The 20,295-nt window shown below is 36.4% G+C and overlaps 1 protein-coding gene across 1 annotated transcript; it reads left to right on the forward strand.

Moving 5' to 3' along the window:
- The first annotated feature begins 7,636 nt into the window (after nucleotides 1–7,636).
- On the forward strand, nucleotides 7,637–19,754 carry fam131c (family with sequence similarity 131 member C). The gene is made up of 6 exons (XM_053483142.1): nucleotides 7,637–7,873; nucleotides 9,085–9,155; nucleotides 11,495–11,585; nucleotides 13,532–13,765; nucleotides 16,410–16,508; nucleotides 18,601–19,754. Exons 1-6 carry the CDS (start codon nucleotides 7,843–7,845, stop codon nucleotides 18,849–18,851), a joined length of 777 nt encoding a protein of 258 aa, XP_053339117.1. The 5' UTR covers nucleotides 7,637–7,842; the 3' UTR covers nucleotides 18,852–19,754.
- Nucleotides 19,755–20,295: the final 541 nt, after the last annotated feature.

A 20,295-nucleotide genomic window follows, 5' to 3' on the forward strand; every position in this document is an offset into this window, starting at 1 on the left:
TCACATTTTATAATCTTGAAAATGTTATACACTTTTGATGGTCCAGAAATAAAAGCACATGTAGCAGGTTTAATGTTTACTTTAAAAGTTACAAGTAAAAGTAAAAAAATGTTCGACAAAATGTCCCTACCAAAAAATTTTTTAAAAAAATCGAATTTATTAATTATTACTAATAGTTTTTTCGGGACAGTTACCAGGTCAGCAACAACTCTAATCAGGAGAAAAATGTTTCTGAACCAGATAAATAGATGAGGTTTTGAGCACTTATTATATGCAAGCAATAAAGTTTGCAAGGTGTGTAAAAACATTTTATCCAGTAAAATATTTATCTACCTGATACAGAAAATGCAAAATTGTTAAACACCTATTAAAATAAAAAAATAAAAAAATTGCTATTGAAAATCGCACGCTCAGTCCTTTGTTAAAAATAGTCTGTAAAAATATGGTGAGACGAAACGATTGTGTAAAATTAAACATGACTCAGGAAACGCTTCAGCCTTTGGTGCCAGTATATCCTATAATTATAGTATTCCTAGTCTCTGAAGTATAAAATGTACAGGCCGAAACACGATGTCCACAAGCATGTGAGTCAAGATTGGACCAGGAAATACCCCAGGCAGATTTCATAAAAGGTCTTAAGGGAAGATTAGATGAGAGTAATTTTAATACAGCAAATACGTGATCTCATGGCTGAATCACTAATGGACACAGGGCCTCACTTTGACTAAGGAGCCTGGAAGGTGGAGGAGGAGTGATGGTGTGAGCTGCTATCATTAACAATGAGCTAGCTGCACTTATTCAGGTTGCAGAGGGACTAAAAAAAAAATCAACTCTTAAAAAAGTTTTTAAACAGTGGTGAAAGAAGAGGTCAGTAATATTCACAAGGCACATTATACTGTATTCATGCAGGTCAATGCTCTATTGCTTGTCTAACCAGAAATGGCTTCACTAATGACGGTTAAAGAATCACCTGATATAAACCTGTTTGAGGACTGTCAAGGATGAGCTTTGCAGTTTTTTATTTTCTTAAAATGGATTTCAGGTTACATACAGGTTACATTTTTTTTTTCAATTGTTCAATAAAAATACAGTTTCTCTTAATGGTGATTACACAGAAATAAATAAAACCTTATTATTTTAGTGTTTTTTTTCTTCAAAAGACCTTGCATAGGCATGCACCATATAGTTACTTTAATGAATTAAAAAATGTTAAAAATGACTTTATTTTACTAAAAACTAATGAAAAGTCCATATGGTAATAATAACATTAATAATAAATATTATTCTGGAATAATATATCTGTAATGCTGCAGATTATTGATATATGATAAACACTATCAATTCTAACTTTTTGTACACTCCCTATTTTACAATAAATTATAATATTAGATGTGTATAATATAATGTATACAGTAAATTTTTAATTTGAAGATGGTACGGAAAAACTTTTGGGACATCCTACAAATATAAAAATACAAAAATAATCATCATTATTTAATTGATATTTTGTATTACTTTTATTTACCACTTTTTATAATATATAATATATATTGGTATCAACAATTTTAAAATTATAAAGGTTATGCACTTTATAAAACAGCATCACTGCTGCGTAATAATAAAAAAAAACTAATAACTTATTATAATAGCTGCATTAATCAACATTTAGACAGGTATCTCAACTGTTTAAGCTGGAAGCTCTTTCTATAGTAAAACATTTTTTTGTATCCTGGGTGCCCAATAAATCTTTAAATTAATTGGTACTAAAATAAAAGATGAATAAACAATTCTGAAGAATAATTGAGGTTGGTTCTGGGAAACCTGGTGTGTTTGAGGTGTGGCAGTAAGTCAAGACAATAAAGGCACATGCCTTGTTGGTGAACCAGCTCATGCTGCACTGAAAGGAAATGCTTGTAGCAATTGAATAAATTAAGCCATGACAGATAAGGAAGCAGCAATAGCAGCAACGAAAGAAAAACAATTAATAATTATGAGTCATCTTTTTTTTTCTCTTTGGGAGAAGTGTAAAAGCAGCCAGCTCGCAGGTTAAAAATTCCCCTGAAGTTTCTCCGCAGAGCTGCAGATGGATTGGGGTGATGTAAGAGACATGTGGGAACATGCTCACGGAGTGAATAAAATAGAGCTGACATAAAAGTAATTTTTCAGTAGGCCTGTATACCCCATGTCCATAACCTCTTTCTCTCTCTATTATTTTGGCATGACCTCAAACCACAATTTTCTTCTTCTAAATCGTGAAACAGAAGCGAACTAAACATATCACAATGCACAAAACCTGCAGTTATTAATTCGTCACCTGTTTCCCATTTTACAAGCCTATGGCTTCGGTTTTCTTCTCCCACCACTCCTAATTTGTCCCAGCTAGGTTAACTAATTTCAACAGACCCTTTGAAGTATGATCCGTTCTTCATGCATTCTTTTAGAAATATACATTGCTCCATCACCTCTAATCTTCTGAGACAGAAATGCAGCCATGAAACAGTAAAAGACTTTTCCAATGCTTAATGACAAAGAATTATTTTGACAGGGAACCATTACTTAGACAAAAAGTTCTCTGTGCCGATTTCATCTTATTCTGCGAGGGAGTTAACCTTCTGCCTTTCGCATGGCTCTTGGCTGCCGAGTTGTATATACAACGGCCTCTCCGGAGTAATAACCACTGACACGGCCTTTAAAATGGATTATTGCTTCAGTTGTGTTATTTTTGCTGTCAGAAGTATGTAAACCAAGTGGAGACACAGAAGAAAGGGACTCTCCAAAGCTGAGGCGTCCAACGTGACTACAGAGCATATCCTAAAAACGCCATCCCATTTTAGCTGTGTGGAAATGTTGATTAGGTTTGCGGGTTGAAAGGGAGTTGGAAAACCAGCTGTGAAGCTTGATGGCTTCATGTCAGAAGGAAAAGTTATTTCTATAGAGCTATTTATTTGTTCTAATGATCCACAAACCAGGGAAAATGACGGAACATGTGCTTGTAGGAACATGTGTGGAATAGTTGTTTCTGTATAGTTGCCTATAATAACACTCGCGACTGCTCGGATTCCTTTAGGTTCAGCGCTGAACACAACTGAGCTGTGTGACTGAAGTATATAACTGAAGTAGCTGTTTGTATTAAAAAAAGGAAGAAAAAAAAAGAAGAAGAAAGAATTGCAGGGGTAGTGAACATGTTCAGACTAATGCCTGAATATTGCACGGTTGCAATTTGAGCAATATTTACTACACCTTAGATTTAGTTACATATCCCCCCAATTATGTGAAGTCATCTACAGGAAACAGAAAATCTGCTTTATCCTTCAAATAAATACCTCGGTGGGTTTTGAGCGGTGCTCATTTGTAAGCCGAGTCCTCATGGTTGCCCACTAATTTTTTTTTAATGGTTCCCGAAAGAACAGCTATGTATATAATGTGGTTTTCTCATGTTCAGACATCGGGAAGAGAATTAACCACTTAATAAACAGCTACTTAAATAAAACAATAAGGAATGTGCTGCTTATTAATCATTCGGCCCATGGTATACTGCTACTGCTAACATACTAACATAAGAAAACACATTTTACTGTAATTCTATGGTTTAAAAAAAAAAAAAGTTTGAGCAAAATGAGAACCTTTGATTTGAATGTGATAAGTCGTGTCAGAACAGATTAAGCCAAAGCGTTTATGCAAAAATCACAGCACTGATTTGTACCCTTACTGAAAAAGAAATGGTTCATAAATCAAACATACTCAAAATAGGGGCCGAAAGGAAAATATGTAGGTTGAACAAAAATTGCATTAATTCGAATTATGCATTTAATTACAAAATTTATTTTTATTAAAACAGACATCGATATGTAAAATCTACACCAGACCAGAATCCGTTTTTTGCAGTGTTGATTTATATACACTATGTTCCTTGGTTACAACCCTGTGGCATCAAGTTACAAGTCAGATAAAGGTAGCTGCCGTCCAAAGTCTTTCTACAATCATGCAAACACCATTTCCATTTAATCACTATTTATCGATATTTTATGCCAAGATGGCATGTGTAGGAGTTTTTTATTATTAATTTTTTTTATGGTAGCAAATTACACGTATTCTGTGGCTGCTTGTGATTTCTTGCATTGCCCTGGGGATTAAGACTCATACTGATACTGACTTTCAAAGTCAGAAATTCTTGTGGTGTTACTGTATCTGTTGAGGTGGATTACTTTTAATTTCTGTTTTGGCTCTGGCTTTTTAAAGTTAGGTCTTTTCTGGGTGGAAAGATCCGATGTGTCATTCTGACAGATTCAGAAGACTTAACTACTACGTTTTAAATTAGTTCCTGATGTCCCAGATGCCTTTTTTAACTGTATGTCTTTAGTATTATATCTTCAATAAATTGTACGGGATGGACACAATGAGAGAGCGAACAGGGACTGGAGACATTAGCAGAATCAAAGACATACCCAGACAACCAGACCAACAGAAAAGATTCATTAATTCATTAAGAGGTCTTTTAAATTGCAGGGTGCTTGCTTTTTTTGTCTACAAGTTGTGCGGCTTTCTTCTAGATATATTAACCTTCTCTCACCTCGCTCACATGACATGAGATGAGATACTTGAACTCTAGACACTGCTTATGGCTTTATAATGATTTTGTTTGCAAATGTCTTGCACTTGGAGATAGAAATGAGTGATACTTCAAAACATGCGAACAAATAATTACTTTAAAAGGAAGAACGCTGTGTTCAGCTTTTCTTTAACTCTATGTCAGTTTTTTGTTAATGTTTCAAATTTTCTAAATTATTAGATAACTTTTTTGTGAGTGTTTATTATTTTTATCTTGGTTTGTCAGGTAGGACAAAAAAGTTAATTTAGCATAAAATTTATATTTTTATATTTTTATCGTTTATATATTTTATATGCAAAAATAAATCCAATCTTAATTTACTCATGTTGAAGCAATTATAACATATGATTAAACAGAAGTCAAGATTTATTATAAAGCAATGTTATAGCTTGAGCTTACAGTACATTCATTCTTTCATTACAAAAACTGTATTAACAACATTTAACTAACAGCAGTATATTATTTTAATACCAATGCTTTGGTGGGTTTCCACTGGGTGCGCCGGTTTTCTCCCACAGTCCAAAGCCTTGCAGATTAGGCTTAATGCCGTTCTCAAATTGCCCAAAGTGTGTGTCTGCCCCGCTACCCTAAATTTAAGATAAAGCAGTGAGTGAGTGAGCAATGTCTTGCTTTACCTTAAAATACCAAAAAATGTCATCCACAGAGGCATGAACTTTTTCAGGGATGGGAATTGTAAAAATTTTCCTTGTCTCAACAGCTGAACATTATTCTATTATGTTTGGAACATGTGCACTGTTTATACGCTACTAGACAACTTGGTTACTTAAAACCCAGCAAATCGTCTTTTAGTGTGAGTTAATTAAATTATGGATGTGAATTCATTATTGTATCAACAAATTAATCAATGAGTTTTAGATCAGAAGGTGATGAGTTCACATCCCAGCACTGCCAAGCTGCCATGATTAGTAAAATTGTAAGTTGTGTCATCCAAACAAGCAATTCTACTGGATTATGTGTTATTTTATACATTGTAAGATATTACAGTGGTTTACTATAAATATGAATTAGAGCTATTGACTGTAAATATAAAGCACTTTACAGGCAAATCTGCTTCCAGGAAATGACTGTGTACAAAAATGACTTGATACAAAAATGATCTAAAGTATCTAACACAGCAGCATTATTATTAGTGTTAGTATTAGGCAGGGTAGCTCATTGGTTGGCATTGGACTAGAGATCGGAAGGTCGCAGGTTCAAACCCCACCACCACTAAGCTGGACATCTGCCAAATACCATAATGTAAAAGTTGCACTGAGTATGCAACAAGTAAACTTAAAATAAACTTTTTTCTCACAACTAAATCGGTCCCAGAACTCCTCCCTAACATGGTGCATTTTCCCAACAATGGACTTTTTTTAACACTTCACACTATCATACTAATCTGCTGTAGTTGAATTCTGTAGAATAATATGTATAATTATTAATTACTAATATACAGTAATTGATTATTAATCATTTATTATGACTGACCATTTTGATTCATACAAATTCACATTTCATACAAACTTAAATAATTCTTTTGATTGTGTAAAGCTGCTTTGCGGCAATGAACATTGCTAAAAGCGCTATACAAATAAATTGAATTGAATTGAAAAAATTATAAAAGAGAATAAAAACGTCATTTTGTGTCGTCAAGTCTCAGGGTCAAGCAAGTGGCATGGAATTTACATTCTTACTCAGGCATTGCTCTCGATAAAGCATATATGGTCAGCTTTAAACAAATAACTGCTCTACTTTTCTTTTTCATAGTTTCATTTTTTTTTTACTGTATGTATGGGGTGAGATGGATCCCCTTTAGCTCAACATACTTCTCCACTTCTTCAAATTTACACTCATTTGATTATTTTATAATTGTATTGTTCTTTTTACTACTTGGTCATCGCCTACACTATTCTTATCTGCCGTTCAAATATTATCCTAATCTTTGCAAATACTGTTGAGAATAAACTGATCCAGAATTGTTTGAAAACACTCAATAATAAAGGATTTCCTGCTGAATAAAAAAATGTAAATCTTTTTGAAGGGTTTCCTAGCCATCAGGACAACATTTTACATTTGCCTCATTTTGGTTCTGTTCTATGAATCACTTTGCAAAATAATGAAGCAGCTAAAGGTTACTCTGACAATCTTTATAATGACACTTGTTTTTTTAAATATATAACATTGGAACATTGGAAGAAATTCATCAAGCTGTGCTTTTTCGTACAATATTTTTGCATGTATGTGGAATTTATAATGGAATACTTAAATGTTTAACAAATGCACATTAAAAAAATCAGCTGCACGTGCATGAAACAAAAAAGCCTGTATAATTAACATAATTCATTTCCTGACTAAGCTTAATTGTGGCATTAGTGTAATCAGTGTCTCCTGCGATTGCATGGTAGTCCTGTTTCATATGTAGGCCTGCCGCCTGTTGCTCATCGCTGGAGGCGATCCGGCTGTGTCGGGCCAAGGCAAATCTTTCTTAATGATTGTCCCAAATTTTGTCTCTGAACCATGTCACACTTATTGTGAATGTATCATACAGTATACGTGGTCCTTGTTTCCCACGCCAACATGGAATCCCTTGTGCTTATGCTGACCAGGCAGAGAAGACTGCAGACACTAGAGGGGAGCAGAGTGCTGTAGATCAGCCCACCATCATTGACTTTTCTTAATGTTTTTTTTTTTTTTTAATCATTAATATATTTTATGCAACATCTTAATTTGGTTTCATGTATAAATATCTAAGAAATCTTTAATTTCCTTTGATCATATTTTAATATTTTTGGTCCAAGTGAAGTTTCAGGACTATGTTGAGTCTAATAGGTCCTAGTGTTTTCTTTTCCATGAGAATTTGCACTCTGATCATCTTTTTGCTCTAGCAAATGTGTGAGGATTGCAAAGGGTGGAGGTGAGAGTGAGAGCACAGAGATGGGGGAGGAGAAGGGGTTGATGGGAGGGACAGTGATCAAGCAGGCAGCGTGCACTCAGGTTTTACACCCTCTCTCTCTGTCTCTCTCTCTCTCTCTCTCTCTCTCTCATCCCCCTTGCCTTTTCAGCTCCACAGATGGCAGGAAATGTTTTCCTCTATCAGGCAGGCATCAAGTTCTTTTTCGCCCATTTGATATCTCCATCTGTGAAGCTTTTTGTCTTGGCCCTTATCTTTCCCTAGTCATCCTTCCTTCATTCAGCATGGTGAACAGATAATTACCTGTCTGAGGGTCACCATGGGCGCCTGCCTTTGCAAAGGTCATCAAGGTCAGTTTCATTCTATATGCATGTCTGTCTGTTTTGTCGGTCTCTCTGTTGGTTACATTGTTTATTCTTCTCGCTTGATCTCGAAGGTATGACTTGTACAGGGGTCGATTGTCTACTTATTGGTTTGCTGAGTTGCTCTGGCAGTCGTGCATGTATCCTGAGACTATCACAGACTATCAGTATGGACAGCTTATTATCCAACAATCTTTGAAAATCAGTATATATCATTGTAAGAAATAGGGCTTGACAAAAGCAAATAGCATTATTAATGTCATGCTGGGCAAAAGTGAATGGGAAACGACAGCAGCAGTGAGAATCATGTTAATGAGGAGCACTGCAGCAGCATGCACCGTTACTCCACCAGAGTATGGACGTGTTTGTCTGATGAATGATTATTGCAAGTAATTAAACTTTAAGCTGAGCACCTTGTTTTGTATGGGTGACAGCAGTGTGTGTGTTGTGATAGCAGAGCTCCCAGAGCAGCTACTCACTGGCTGAGATAAAGGGAAAGTCTCTTAGGGCTTCTGACTCTATCAGGTTCTTTAAAGGACAGAAGCCTGTTTATTTATCTCTGTGCACTAGATGGAAATCCTTTAAGGAAAAAAAAAAGAAAAAGCAGAGAGGTTCAAAATGGCCATGTATGTAGTAGTGTTTACAGATGTGGTATAAAAGGGTCAGCTGTCCTGATGTTTTTTATGTCTTGTGTTGGATTAAATCATGGTGCAGAGGTAGCGTTGGTTCATCTGACTCTTAAAAGGTCTGTCTGGTGAGTGTGTTTTCCTGTCTGGTTGTGCTATGGACGAAGCAGAGTGCAGAATGCTAAATGCCAGGGTCACCACTGATGCATAATCCATGAGGAAGGTGCTCAGAGTGTCACGCCGACGTGTGGGCCACTGCACACTGTGTCTATCAAGGCTCCTTAATATATGAGTCACCAGGTAGCACCAGGAGTCCTGGGAGATCCTCAGGACTGAAATGAGATGTCCTTGACAAGGTTCTAAATAAAAGGAATTAGGGGTTGTGAAGAGAATCAACCCCGCACACCAGGGGATCCCCAGAGATGGGTTGTCAAGACACTTGCCTGTTGCTATGGCAACGTGGAAGCAACAGAAATGATCCCCATCCATCCACTTTTTTTTTTTTTTTGCGCACAACTCAATGCATACAATACAAATTAGAAGTAGCTAATAACAATGTTTCCTCACCTGCAGATATTCAGAATAGCCAGCAGCATCCCATGGGGGAGATCCAGTCATGGACGGAAGGACAACCCATTGTCAAGGTCTGTCCATATTTTCAGCCTCTAAGCCACTCCCATTTGGTTAGGACATTAGTTTAGAGAATTGCATATTGTTTATCATGCAGTTTATCTTTGATGTTACGCTTGAGTGTCTCATTATCACCTGTGATACATTGCTTAAGTGAGTGTGTTATTATGTGCACTTTGAGCTTTTTAGTATCTGTGATTATGGCTGTTTTACGTGGAGACATTCAGTTCCAGATTTTTTTTACACACTTCAAAACTTGTGCGTGTGTGTATATATCAGCCAAAAATGTTTAAACACTTCAGGAAAAGACAATCTGGTATAAATATTTCAATACTAAATTTATAGCAATATGTCATAAATATATTATACTCAGCAAAAAAAGAAACATCCCTTTTTCAGGACTGTGTATTTCAACAATATTGTTGTAAAAATCCAAATAACTTTACAGATCTTCATTGTAAAGGGTTTAAACAATGTTTTCCATGCATGTTCAATTAACCATAATCAATTAATTAACATGCACCTGTGGAATGGAAAACGCAGGACACTAAAGAGACTTGTCTACCGACTGTGAAAAACACCCAAAGAAAGATGCCCAGGGTCCCTGCTCATCTGCGTGAACGTGCATTAGGCATGCTGCAGGGAGGCATGGGGACTGCTGATGTGGCTAGGGCAATAAATTGCCATGTCCGCACTGTGAGACGCCCAAGACAGCGCTACAGGGAGACAGGAAGGACGGCTGATCATCCTCGCAGTGGAAGACCACGTGTAACAACACCTGCACAGGATCGGTACATCCGAATATCACACCTGCGTGACAGGTACAGGATGGCCACAACAACTGCCCGAGTCACACCAGGAACACACAATCCCTCCATCAGTGCTCAGACTGTCCGCAATAGGCAGTCCATGAGGAGGAGATGCACTGCAGTACTTCAAGCAGCTGGTGGACACACCAGATACTGACTGGTACTTTTGATTTTGAGCCTCCCTTCATTCAGGGACACATTGGGAAACATTTTTAGTTTATGTCTTATGGTGTCGACTCTTTTAGTGTTCATACAAATATTTACACATTAAGTTTACTGAAAGTAAAAACAGTTGAAAGTCAGAGGACGTTTCTTTTTTTGCTGAGTATATATATATATGATATTATGATAATAATATAATAATATTAATAATATGGTATTCATATATTATACATCATGCTATTTTTCCTTTCCTGAAGTGTGTATACACTCCACAGATTTCAACAATAAATTTAAAATCTAAAAAAAAAAAATAATAATAATAGTGGACCTTCCATGTCTGATTCATCCTTTGGAGCAATTTCCTAATGCCTGAAGATACCTTCCTCATCTGCACGAACAATACTACACAAGTATACATACACAACACTATGGGAACACACATCCATCATACCACTCATTCTGTCTCCTACAGCTGAAAATACTTTGGTACGAGTCAATCCCAGAACAACAGCAAAAGACCTTGTGAAGACACTGGATGAGACAGGTATAAAAGTATCAATATCCACAGTAAAACAAGCCTGATGTCAACACAAAGCAAAAGCCACTGCTCCAAAACCACCACCAAAAAAAAAAAAAAGCCTGACTATGGTCTGAAGCTGTACAAGGGGACAAAGAGTTAATTTTCGGGAGAAATTCTCCTCTGGTCTGATTAAATAAAAATTGAACTGTTTGGCCATATGGAAGTCCATCGTTGTGTGGAAAAAAAAAAAAGGGGGAGACTTGCAAGCCAAAGAAGACAATCCCAACTGTGAAGCATGGGGGAGGCAGCATTATTATGTGGGGCTGCTTTGGTCTAGAAGCGATTGACTCACACCTTAAAGTATGGCATCATGAGAAAGGCAGCTTTTTATATTAATATATTAAAGCAACATCTCAAGACATCAGGCTGGAAGTTAAAGCTTGTTCACAATTGGACTTTCGATGACATATTTCTAAAGTTCCAAAATGTCGAGGTATTGGAGTGGCCCATGACCTCAATTCAATATAGGTCCACAAACCTGACTCAGGAGGAATCTTGTGGAAGACTATTTAAAAAAAATAATCCCAAATCAAACAAGTAAGAGGCAATGCAAGTGTAACCTTCTGACCAACAGAGATTGTGATAAAAGAAAATAAAAAGCTGATAAATACTGTATATACATTTATACTGTATGTTGCAGCCATTGACAAATTCAGTGTTCTGCACTGGCCATCTCAAAACAGAACCATGATATATTACTTACTGTATATGTTATTGATTTCTTCTTTTTCCTGAATTTATTTTTGTAAAGGGTTTGTAATGTGTAGTAAAAAAATAATAAAGTACTTCTTTTTTCATTTAGGGGAATCATCAGCCATACAACGGCACAGTGACAGATAAGAAGAATGGCAATGGCTATAACATTGGGGAACTGGCTACATCTTCCTTGATAGGTGAGAACACATGATGCATGAAGAACGGATTTGCTTGTTTCACTGCTTCCGTCTGCTTTTTGTTTATCCTTCTATCATTTTATTCAAATACTGTAAATGGGAAAACCAGTCGGTCTCAAGTGCAGGCTGCTAGCATAATCTTCTCACCAAATGTACTTCTAACTCATGAGCACGGCCTAGACTTTTTCAACCTTTCTCTATTACTGTTTTTTTTTTTATTAAATGCAAGAGTTAATAATAAATATATTGTGTTTTTAATGTTTTCACATTAGAAATCTGTTTATCCTCTTTTATTATTTATTATTTTAAGTTAATCTGAAGCCAGTCCAAATTTCAAAGTAAGGGCAGTAACTGAGAAATGTGCTATCTGAATTATGGTGGAATAAATTTACTCTTAGTATTATAAAAATACTTTTAGAATTTTACTTAGAAATCATACATAAATAAAAAAAAATTTCTGTATATATATATATATATATATATATATATATATATATATATAATAAAAAAATCACTATATATATTATATATACTATATATATACTATATATATTATAAAAATATGATTGATTTTTTTATTAAAAAGAACAGTCTCTTGAAAATGGAAAAAATGCACAATATTGTCAGGAAACATTAATGCATAGTTACTTTTTATGCTATAAATTTAACATAAATTGCCATAAATCGAACAAAAATAAAAACTAAAAGTAATAATCATGGCACTGTGCAAAAGTTTGGGCACCCTACATAATCAGTACTTAGTAACACCTCCTCTGGCAAATATCACAGCTTGCAAACGCTTTTTATAGCCAGCTAAAAGTCTTGTACTCGGGATTTTCTCCATTCTTCCTTGCAAAAGGCTTCTAGTTCTATAATATTCTTTGATCGTCAGCTCTTTTAGATCTACCCACAAATTTCCAATGATGTTAAATCAGGGGACTGTGATGGCTGCTCCAAAACCTTCAGCTTGCATCTCTTGAGGTATTCCATGGTGAATTTCGAGGTATGTTTAGGATCATTGTCCTATTGTAGAAGCCATCCTTTTTTCAGCTTCAGCTTTTGTACAGATGTTTTTTGCGATGTCTGCTTACAGAATTTGCTGGTATTTAGTGGAATCCATTCTACCCTCTATCCATGCAATGTTTCCTGTGCCACTGGCTGCAACACAACCCCAAAGAATGATAGATCCACCCCATGCTTAATAGTTGGCAAGGTGTTCTTTTCATGAAATGCTGCTCATTTTTTTCTCCAAACATCCCTTTGCTGATTGTGGCCAAAGAGTTCTATTTTAATTTTATCAGTCCACAGCACTTGTTTTCAAAACACATCAGGCTTCTGTAGATGTTCTGTTGCATACTTCTGACGTTGGATTTTATGATGGAGACGCAGGTACGGCTTTCTTCTGCTGACCCTTCCATGATGGTCTTGTGGAACGGTGGAGTTTTTTTGATCTTCCAGATCTCATCTTGACCTCCACAGTACCCCTGAACTGCCATCTCTTAATCACATTTTTCACTGTGGGAACTGCAAGATGACAACGCGTTGCTATCTTCCTGTAGCATTCTCCTGCATTGTGGGCATCAATAACTTTCATTTTCAGAGTCTTATACACCTGCTTAGAGAAACCCATGGCTGTTGAGTGTCCACAAGTGTGTGCACAAGGTTTGAAAAGTCAAAGTATTTATAAAGCTTTGAAATTGGCTTTTACTAATGACACCTGTTGCCATGCATCAGATCTAACAAGCTGATTACTGAAACCTTGTTAAAAGAATCTGAGACTCTGGAACTCTTAGGGTGCCCACACTTTTGCACAGTGCCATGGTATTTATGCTATTTTCCACTTTCATTCTTCACTATTTATTTTCCACACTACTGCTTTACATTTCTACCTCTCTATTTCTTTTCTTTGTTCTTTGTTTTTATCCCATTTTTTATACTTTGCTCAGGTCTGGTTGCTACTATAAAGGAGCACATAACCAAGCCAACAGCAATGGCACAGGGACGGGTGGCCCACCTGATAGAGTGGAAGGGTTGGGGTGGTGAAACAGCGACTGGCGAGGGCTGGTGTGGCTGGACCAGGGATGGAGGAGGCTGGGGAGGAGCAGGGACCACACTGCAGGAGGATGAGCAGCTCTACTCCCATCTGACTGATGAGATCAAGGAGGCACGCTTTGCTGCAGGTTAACACAGCAAACATCATATAGGCCTATCTATATATTCTGGAGAGCCAATTTTATCTAGCTTATTATCAATATTATTCTGGTATATAGGAAAAGCACATCTACTACAAACCTTTAATTTTCTATATTCATTTAATTATATATATATTGTGTTTTTAGGGCCCAAGCACTATGACATCGGCACTATGACGTCATAGTGTGTAAAGGGACCTACTGTTTTCCTACGGATAATTATTATTATTTTTTCTCAACATTTGGGGCTTTTTGGGGGTCATAACATGCTTGATAACTCATGATATTTGGCAGACAGGTTGGAATCTGCTGCTATTAGTCTGGGCCCCGGGGCCCCTCATGAAATTTGGCCTCATAGCTCATACACACATTTGCATGTAGGCACACAAAACCCATATACTGTATATTTAGAGCTCATTGAGCTAAAAAACTTTCCCATTGCATGTCACGGGCTCAACTCAACAAAAAGTTAGTTATTTTGTATTGTTTGTAAAATGCACCCGAAGGAATTCAATACATTCTTCATGAGGAATTTATATGATCGTCACCAAACTGTGCCTATGTGATCCCAAGATACTGAGGATGCAGAATCGCAGAGGGATTTGACGATGCCCTAAAATTATGCAGAAAAGTGGTTAATAACTTTCTGTGGGACATCATATTGTGTAACATCACTGTCAGTGACATCACATTGATTTTCCAGCATCTGGGGCTTTTTGGAGGTCTAAACCAAAAAAATTCCCCTCTTTTCTAAAATAATGTCATAATGGTATTGGGATATGCCCTTTAAATGCATGTGCTCTCTGTGTCTGTTGTCTTTCTGGTGCACCAGGATGGCGATGGCGCAGGGTGCTTGGGCCCGCTCATCGTTGCTTGCAACTATATTTTTATTTTTATACTTGTACTTCAGTTTGTGTTTATTAATTTTTCTGTGCCATCTATTAAATACTGGCATAGCCACTGGCATAGAGTATATTATGACTTAGTAAGGACAAACTGCACATGGCACCTCATTCATCATACATGGTACTATACCCACTTTTAATTCTATGTGTTTCTGTGTAAAAGCAATAAAAATTATCATTTTCAGCATTTCAGTTGACTTTGCCTAGACCTTAGAACATTGATTCTTTTATTTTTCGGCCTTTGCTTTGGATAATTGTCCTGTCACCGGATTTCAACCAAACTTTAACTGTTGAACAGATGGCCTTATATTTGCCTCAAAAATCATATAGAGGAGTTCATGGTCAACTGCAAGTTATGGCACCACCATGTTTGACAGTTGATATGAGGTTGAAATGGTAAAAAAGCTGAAATACTGTTTGGTTTTTGCCAAACATGGTGCTGGGCTTTATGGCCAAACAACTCCCCTTTGGTTTCATCTCTCCACTGGACACTGTTCCAAAAGTCTTAAAAGATGGTTTATTCAGATGCTGTTTTATGAATCTCAGTCATGCTTTTTTGTTCTTTTTAGACAGAAGAGCATTTCTCCTGGCAACCCATCCAAACAAACTGTACTTGTTCAGGCATCTTCTAATTGGCCTGTCAAGGACTTTAACATTTAACATGCTCAGTGAGGCCTGTAGAGACTGAGATGTAGTTCTTGAGTTTTTTTCTATTTCTCTGAGCATTGCACAGTCTGACCTTGGGGTGAATGTGCTGGGATGTACACTCCTGTGAAGGTTGGCAACTGTCTTAAATGCTTTCCACTTGTGAATAATCTTCCGCAGGGTAGAAAACTGAACTCCCAATTTTAATAACCCATCCCGTATTGATGTGAAGCAACACTTGCTTCTCCAAGACCATTGCTTATGTATTTATCTCTTTGCTCCAGACAAGCAAACTGGCAAAATGTCTGCTTTTATAGAGGTCCGCACACCTGCTGACGATCAATTAATCAAGGGTGAATGATTAGCAGCACCTGGCTGCAAGTTACAGAGTAAATTCTGTCTGAGCAGTAAGAGGATAATAAGCATTGCCCATATATTTCTTTTTGGCTTAATTATTATTCAATAAATAGTTGCATGGTGAAAAAAAGTTATATGTTGTTTTTTGTCTGAGGTTATATTTGCCTAATACTAAGCAGTTATCAGATTATTGTTTTAAATAATTTTTTGCACAAAACACATAGAGTTAAAAGAGGGTGTACTAACTTTTCAACATGATTATATGCCTTTTCATACATATTGTCATTAAGTTTATTTTTGCTTGGATTGTATTAAACAGTAATACTTTCCCTAAGGCTCTTTAATTAACATCATTCAGTGCTGGTTTATACATTGCCTTATTGTGACATTGCCTTATTGTAACATACTGTATGAATAACTGTTAATTATTGATGATAACAGCAGTCACATAATAATATTTAATGAAATTCACTTTAGTTCATGGGTTTGTTACCTTCCAGCATAAATGTTTACTGGTCGTACTATCAGAGTTTCCCACAAAGTTGGAGTGCAGCATTTTGATTTCCTGGGAATATAGGTCTATCTGTCAGGTTAGTCTATTGTGAATTGAGTACTGTACATCTTAAGGTCATGTCTTTTTGCCTGCCATCCTTAAAACAAAAACACTAAATTGAGGTAAATTTTATGTTCTGTCCTAATATTTGCACCTGTTTTTCTTCTCAAAGGGGTAGCTGAGCAGTTCGCCCTTGCTGAGGCAGAAATGAATGCATGGCCTTCACCGGAGGTTACAGATCGGGCCACAACAAGCACAGTCCAATTACAAGGTACAAATATACTGTATTGGTACTGTATTCTGTTTCTCCCTGACTGTAATACAATAAGCCCATAATTATAATTATGGTCTGTTTGAGGTCAATTTTGATTCTTGAATAATGATGAAATATGGCTTGTTAAAGCACATAGGAACAGGTACATCATAACCTCCTGTCCTACTACTTATTAATGCATTGCTTGCGTGAAAGGAAGCATAGATGATTAAAATGTCCATGAAAAACTCAACGCATCCCCTAGAAGGGAAATGATTCACAGATGTAGCAGTCTAATGAGTTTGAGTGCAATCAGCTTCATTATTCATACTTCCGCCTTTCCTTCTTCACAAAAAGAAGTGCTTTATTTGCCATATTTTCACTTATCCTATTTGTAGTGTGCTGTTTCTCATCTCTTTCATTAAGGCACCACATATGTGGAAGTGTGAAGACTTTTAAAACAACATTTGGCAGTTAACTTTATTAACAATGATTTGTGTTTTCTAGTTTACTTTGTAATATGCTCTTATGCAAATGAGCCAGTGTCTGAAGACATCAACAAAGGCAATGCCAGAAACAGTTATAGCTTATAGAAAAATAAGTAGCGCATAATAGTTTGAAACCACATGCCTGTTTTGCTTCTGATTAGTCAGAAGGTGTTGATTATCATTTTTTATAAAAACACATTTCTGAAAGTTTATACTAAATCACCTGTTCCATTGTGTTATCATTTCTAAGGTAACACCACATACCTTATGTAGTGTTATGCGCTAAAATGACCCCCCCCCCCCCACACACACACATAATCTCTATTGAATATTTTATTAGAATATAAATTCATAGGTTTATGAATTACAAATTACACCAAATGAACTTGATTATAAAATAAGCAAGATAAAAAAAATTATTGTACATGGAAAAAAAAAAATTTCATCTTAAAAATATTCATTTAATGTGAACATTTTTGTATGTACATGACAAACCCTTGCAAAATAAATGTACCACAAAATAAACATTATATGATAATTTGTATTAATGTCAAATGGTTGTCAAGTGCCTATATAGTAGTAAGATTATATTTGATTATAATAAACCCATGAATTTATGTCCTAATATAATTTTTATATTACGTAGGGGGGTCAATCCATGGCAGGGGGGCATTTTAGCGCATAACATCAGGAATATATGGTCGATTTTTTCCATATGGTATACTATAGTAGTAACTAAGTAGGTTTTATACACAGTCATACGCAGTATGATATAAAGTGAAATCGACCGCTGCTGATCTAAAAATAAGTAGAGTCAATAAGAATATAAAATATGAAATAAAAGAAACTTTTTATGAATTATAAATATAGAAGAAAAAAATATATATACAATAAAATAAAAAATAATTAAAGTGGAATATAGGAAACGTTTCCAGTCATGGGCAAGGTTTTCTATAAGCAGACACTTATTTACTGTTACAGAAGTGTTAACATTTTGCAACAGTCAAATGTAATAGGTAACTTTTTACATTTTCATGGGGCCTTCTTGCATCTTGGTAACATGATGAGTTGCATTTTTTGTTGTCTTTTCAGCTTTAAGACATTGTAAATCTGAGAGGCTGGTAAAGAATGTCTGTTTGTAGCTGTCAGATCTCTTGCACCTTGTTTCCTTAATGTTCCGCCGCATTAAATGGAACTAAAAATAGATATCAAAAGTAAAGTACAATGTGTCATTCATTGTCGGCACATTTGTGTCAAAAGCATTTCAGACTTCAGCTTGCTTCTGTTTGGACAGTTAGGGGAAGTGCACTTAGTCACCAGTACATAAAAGAGTCTTGATGCTTGTTTTCTTTGTGTCTTGATAAGGTGTAGTGTTTTTCTTCCTTTCATCTCCATTTGCTTCTCTAAACTTCGGCCTATTTAAACTACCGGATCCGGTCTCCGGTGATTTTCCTTTCTTTGTTAAAGTGAACTGGACACTGCTATACCCTCCTACTTACTATTCATTGAAAAAAGCTAAACTAGTTTCCACTGAACGTCCACTTATAATACAAAAGTTGATTTAGTGTGACATTTGTTTTGAAATCTCATCAAGCACTTATGACGATCTTATCTCTCCACAGGTAATGAGGGCCTTTATCTCTCTCAGTTTCTCGTGGATGGAGGAAGCTTGGGTGTCCCACACCACCTGTACAGCATACACATGGAGGCAAATGCTGAAACCAGCTCTTTGAATACTACCCAGCCTCTTCCTCAACCCTGCTTTTGTAGCTCTGTATCTCAGGCAGAATCACAGCATTTCTTTCAGGAGCAGAGGACTGACCCTGTACGACATGCAGACAGTAGCTCTGAGGATGAGGTCTTTCTTGACTGAAATACTGAATGGCTGCAGACACATGATATGTGACTCTGAAAGCTGGGACAAAGTGAACATTTGTCTTACCTCATATGGCCAGGTCAAAGTTAAATATATGGTGGTAATGTGTTTGTCTGTGTGGCAGCACCAGTGCTGATCTACCTCTAAAGAGGTCCTTGCCTTACCCAGTAGATGTACAAAAAAAAAAAACATACAATTCTCCTTGCCATATCTTGCAAGCATCAGTCCATAAAGCTATTACACGATGTCCTTTACCAGGGCAAAATACTAATAACAATTTATAAAGACGGGTGTTTAAAAGAAACTGAATCACCTCAACATCGGAAAAAAAACCCATACACGTCTTCAAAACCCACTAATGCTTTCGAAAATTGCTGTGGTTGAGACAGGAATGTCCATGATATGCTCTCAGTTTGAAAGCGGCACCTGTAAATACCTGCTTAAAAACCCCTTTCACATGCTTTTCCCATCCCATCTAAAAGCAGAAATCTGCAGGGGCTTTGCAGCTGGATATAATGTGGACATAAAAAGACTTGTTCTCTTTAAGCCAGGCTTTATTCAGACTCAGAGAAACCCAGTAAAGAACAGCTCACAGAGAGTATGGCAAAAAAAAAAGTCTTTTATTTGTGAGCATGGCGGCTGAAGGATTAATACAGTTTGTGCCTTGCTGAAGAGATGAAACCCAGGAGCTTTTCCAGAACACCAAGACCTGTCTCCCTGTTTCCCAGTATTTAGTCATTTGTATATTGTAATGTATATAAAGATTTCAAAGATAAATCCTTCTCAGAGATCCAAACAAAAAAAAAGAGAGAGAGAGATGCAAACTGTGTTCTTTTAAAGCAGGGAAAAGAAGAGAGACCTGGAATAACAATGATCTGTTTCCCCTTGTTGCCTAGTCGTCATTCACTCAACTGATAAAAGAGGTACAGGAAAGTAAGCGAAAGAGGGAGGGAGGGAGAAGGGGAAGGAGGGTGTAGAATGATGGTGAGAGAAAAGTGAGAGATATACACAGAAAGAGTGGAAGAGAGAGGAAACAGGTGGGAGTGAGAAAGATGATGGGGAGGTGTGTGTATGTGAGAAAACAGAGGTAGTGAGTGAGTGTATGTGTGTGTGTGAGAGAGAGAGGTGATAGAATAACATCGTTTTAGTGTTATCTGGTTCCACCGTCTTTTAATAGAAGTTTACGCAGCGATGCATTGTGTTGTGCTACAGGCAGGCATCTGAATGCCTATAAACCTCAAGGTATTGAATTGAATTGAAATCATGATAGCATATCATCCTCCCACACATTTTAGAGAACAAAGCCCAGAGACACAAGGAATCAATAACAAGTTACTAGACATTTGTGCTATAACAAATGATCATGTAAGAACGTGTAAGGTCTGACAGGAAAGATAGCAGAGTTACATTTTTATATGTCATGTTCACAATGCATCATTTT

The sequence above is a fragment of the Clarias gariepinus genome, chromosome 22 (genome assembly GCF_024256425.1).
Source record: "Clarias gariepinus isolate MV-2021 ecotype Netherlands chromosome 22, CGAR_prim_01v2, whole genome shotgun sequence".
NCBI lineage: Eukaryota > Metazoa > Chordata > Actinopteri > Siluriformes > Clariidae > Clarias > Clarias gariepinus.

Excerpts from the sequence above, each read along its gene's own strand:
- fam131c (XM_053483142.1), top strand. The coding sequence starts at position 7,843 with ATGGGCGCCTGCCTTTGCAAAGGTCATCAAG. Across the intron at positions 11,586-13,531 it reads GGCTACATCTTCCTTGATAG|GTCTGGTTGCTACTATAAAG; the intron begins GTGAGAACACAT and ends TACTTTGCTCAG. Across the intron at positions 16,509-18,600 it reads AAGCACAGTCCAATTACAAG|GTAATGAGGGCCTTTATCTC; the intron begins GTACAAATATAC and ends ATCTCTCCACAG.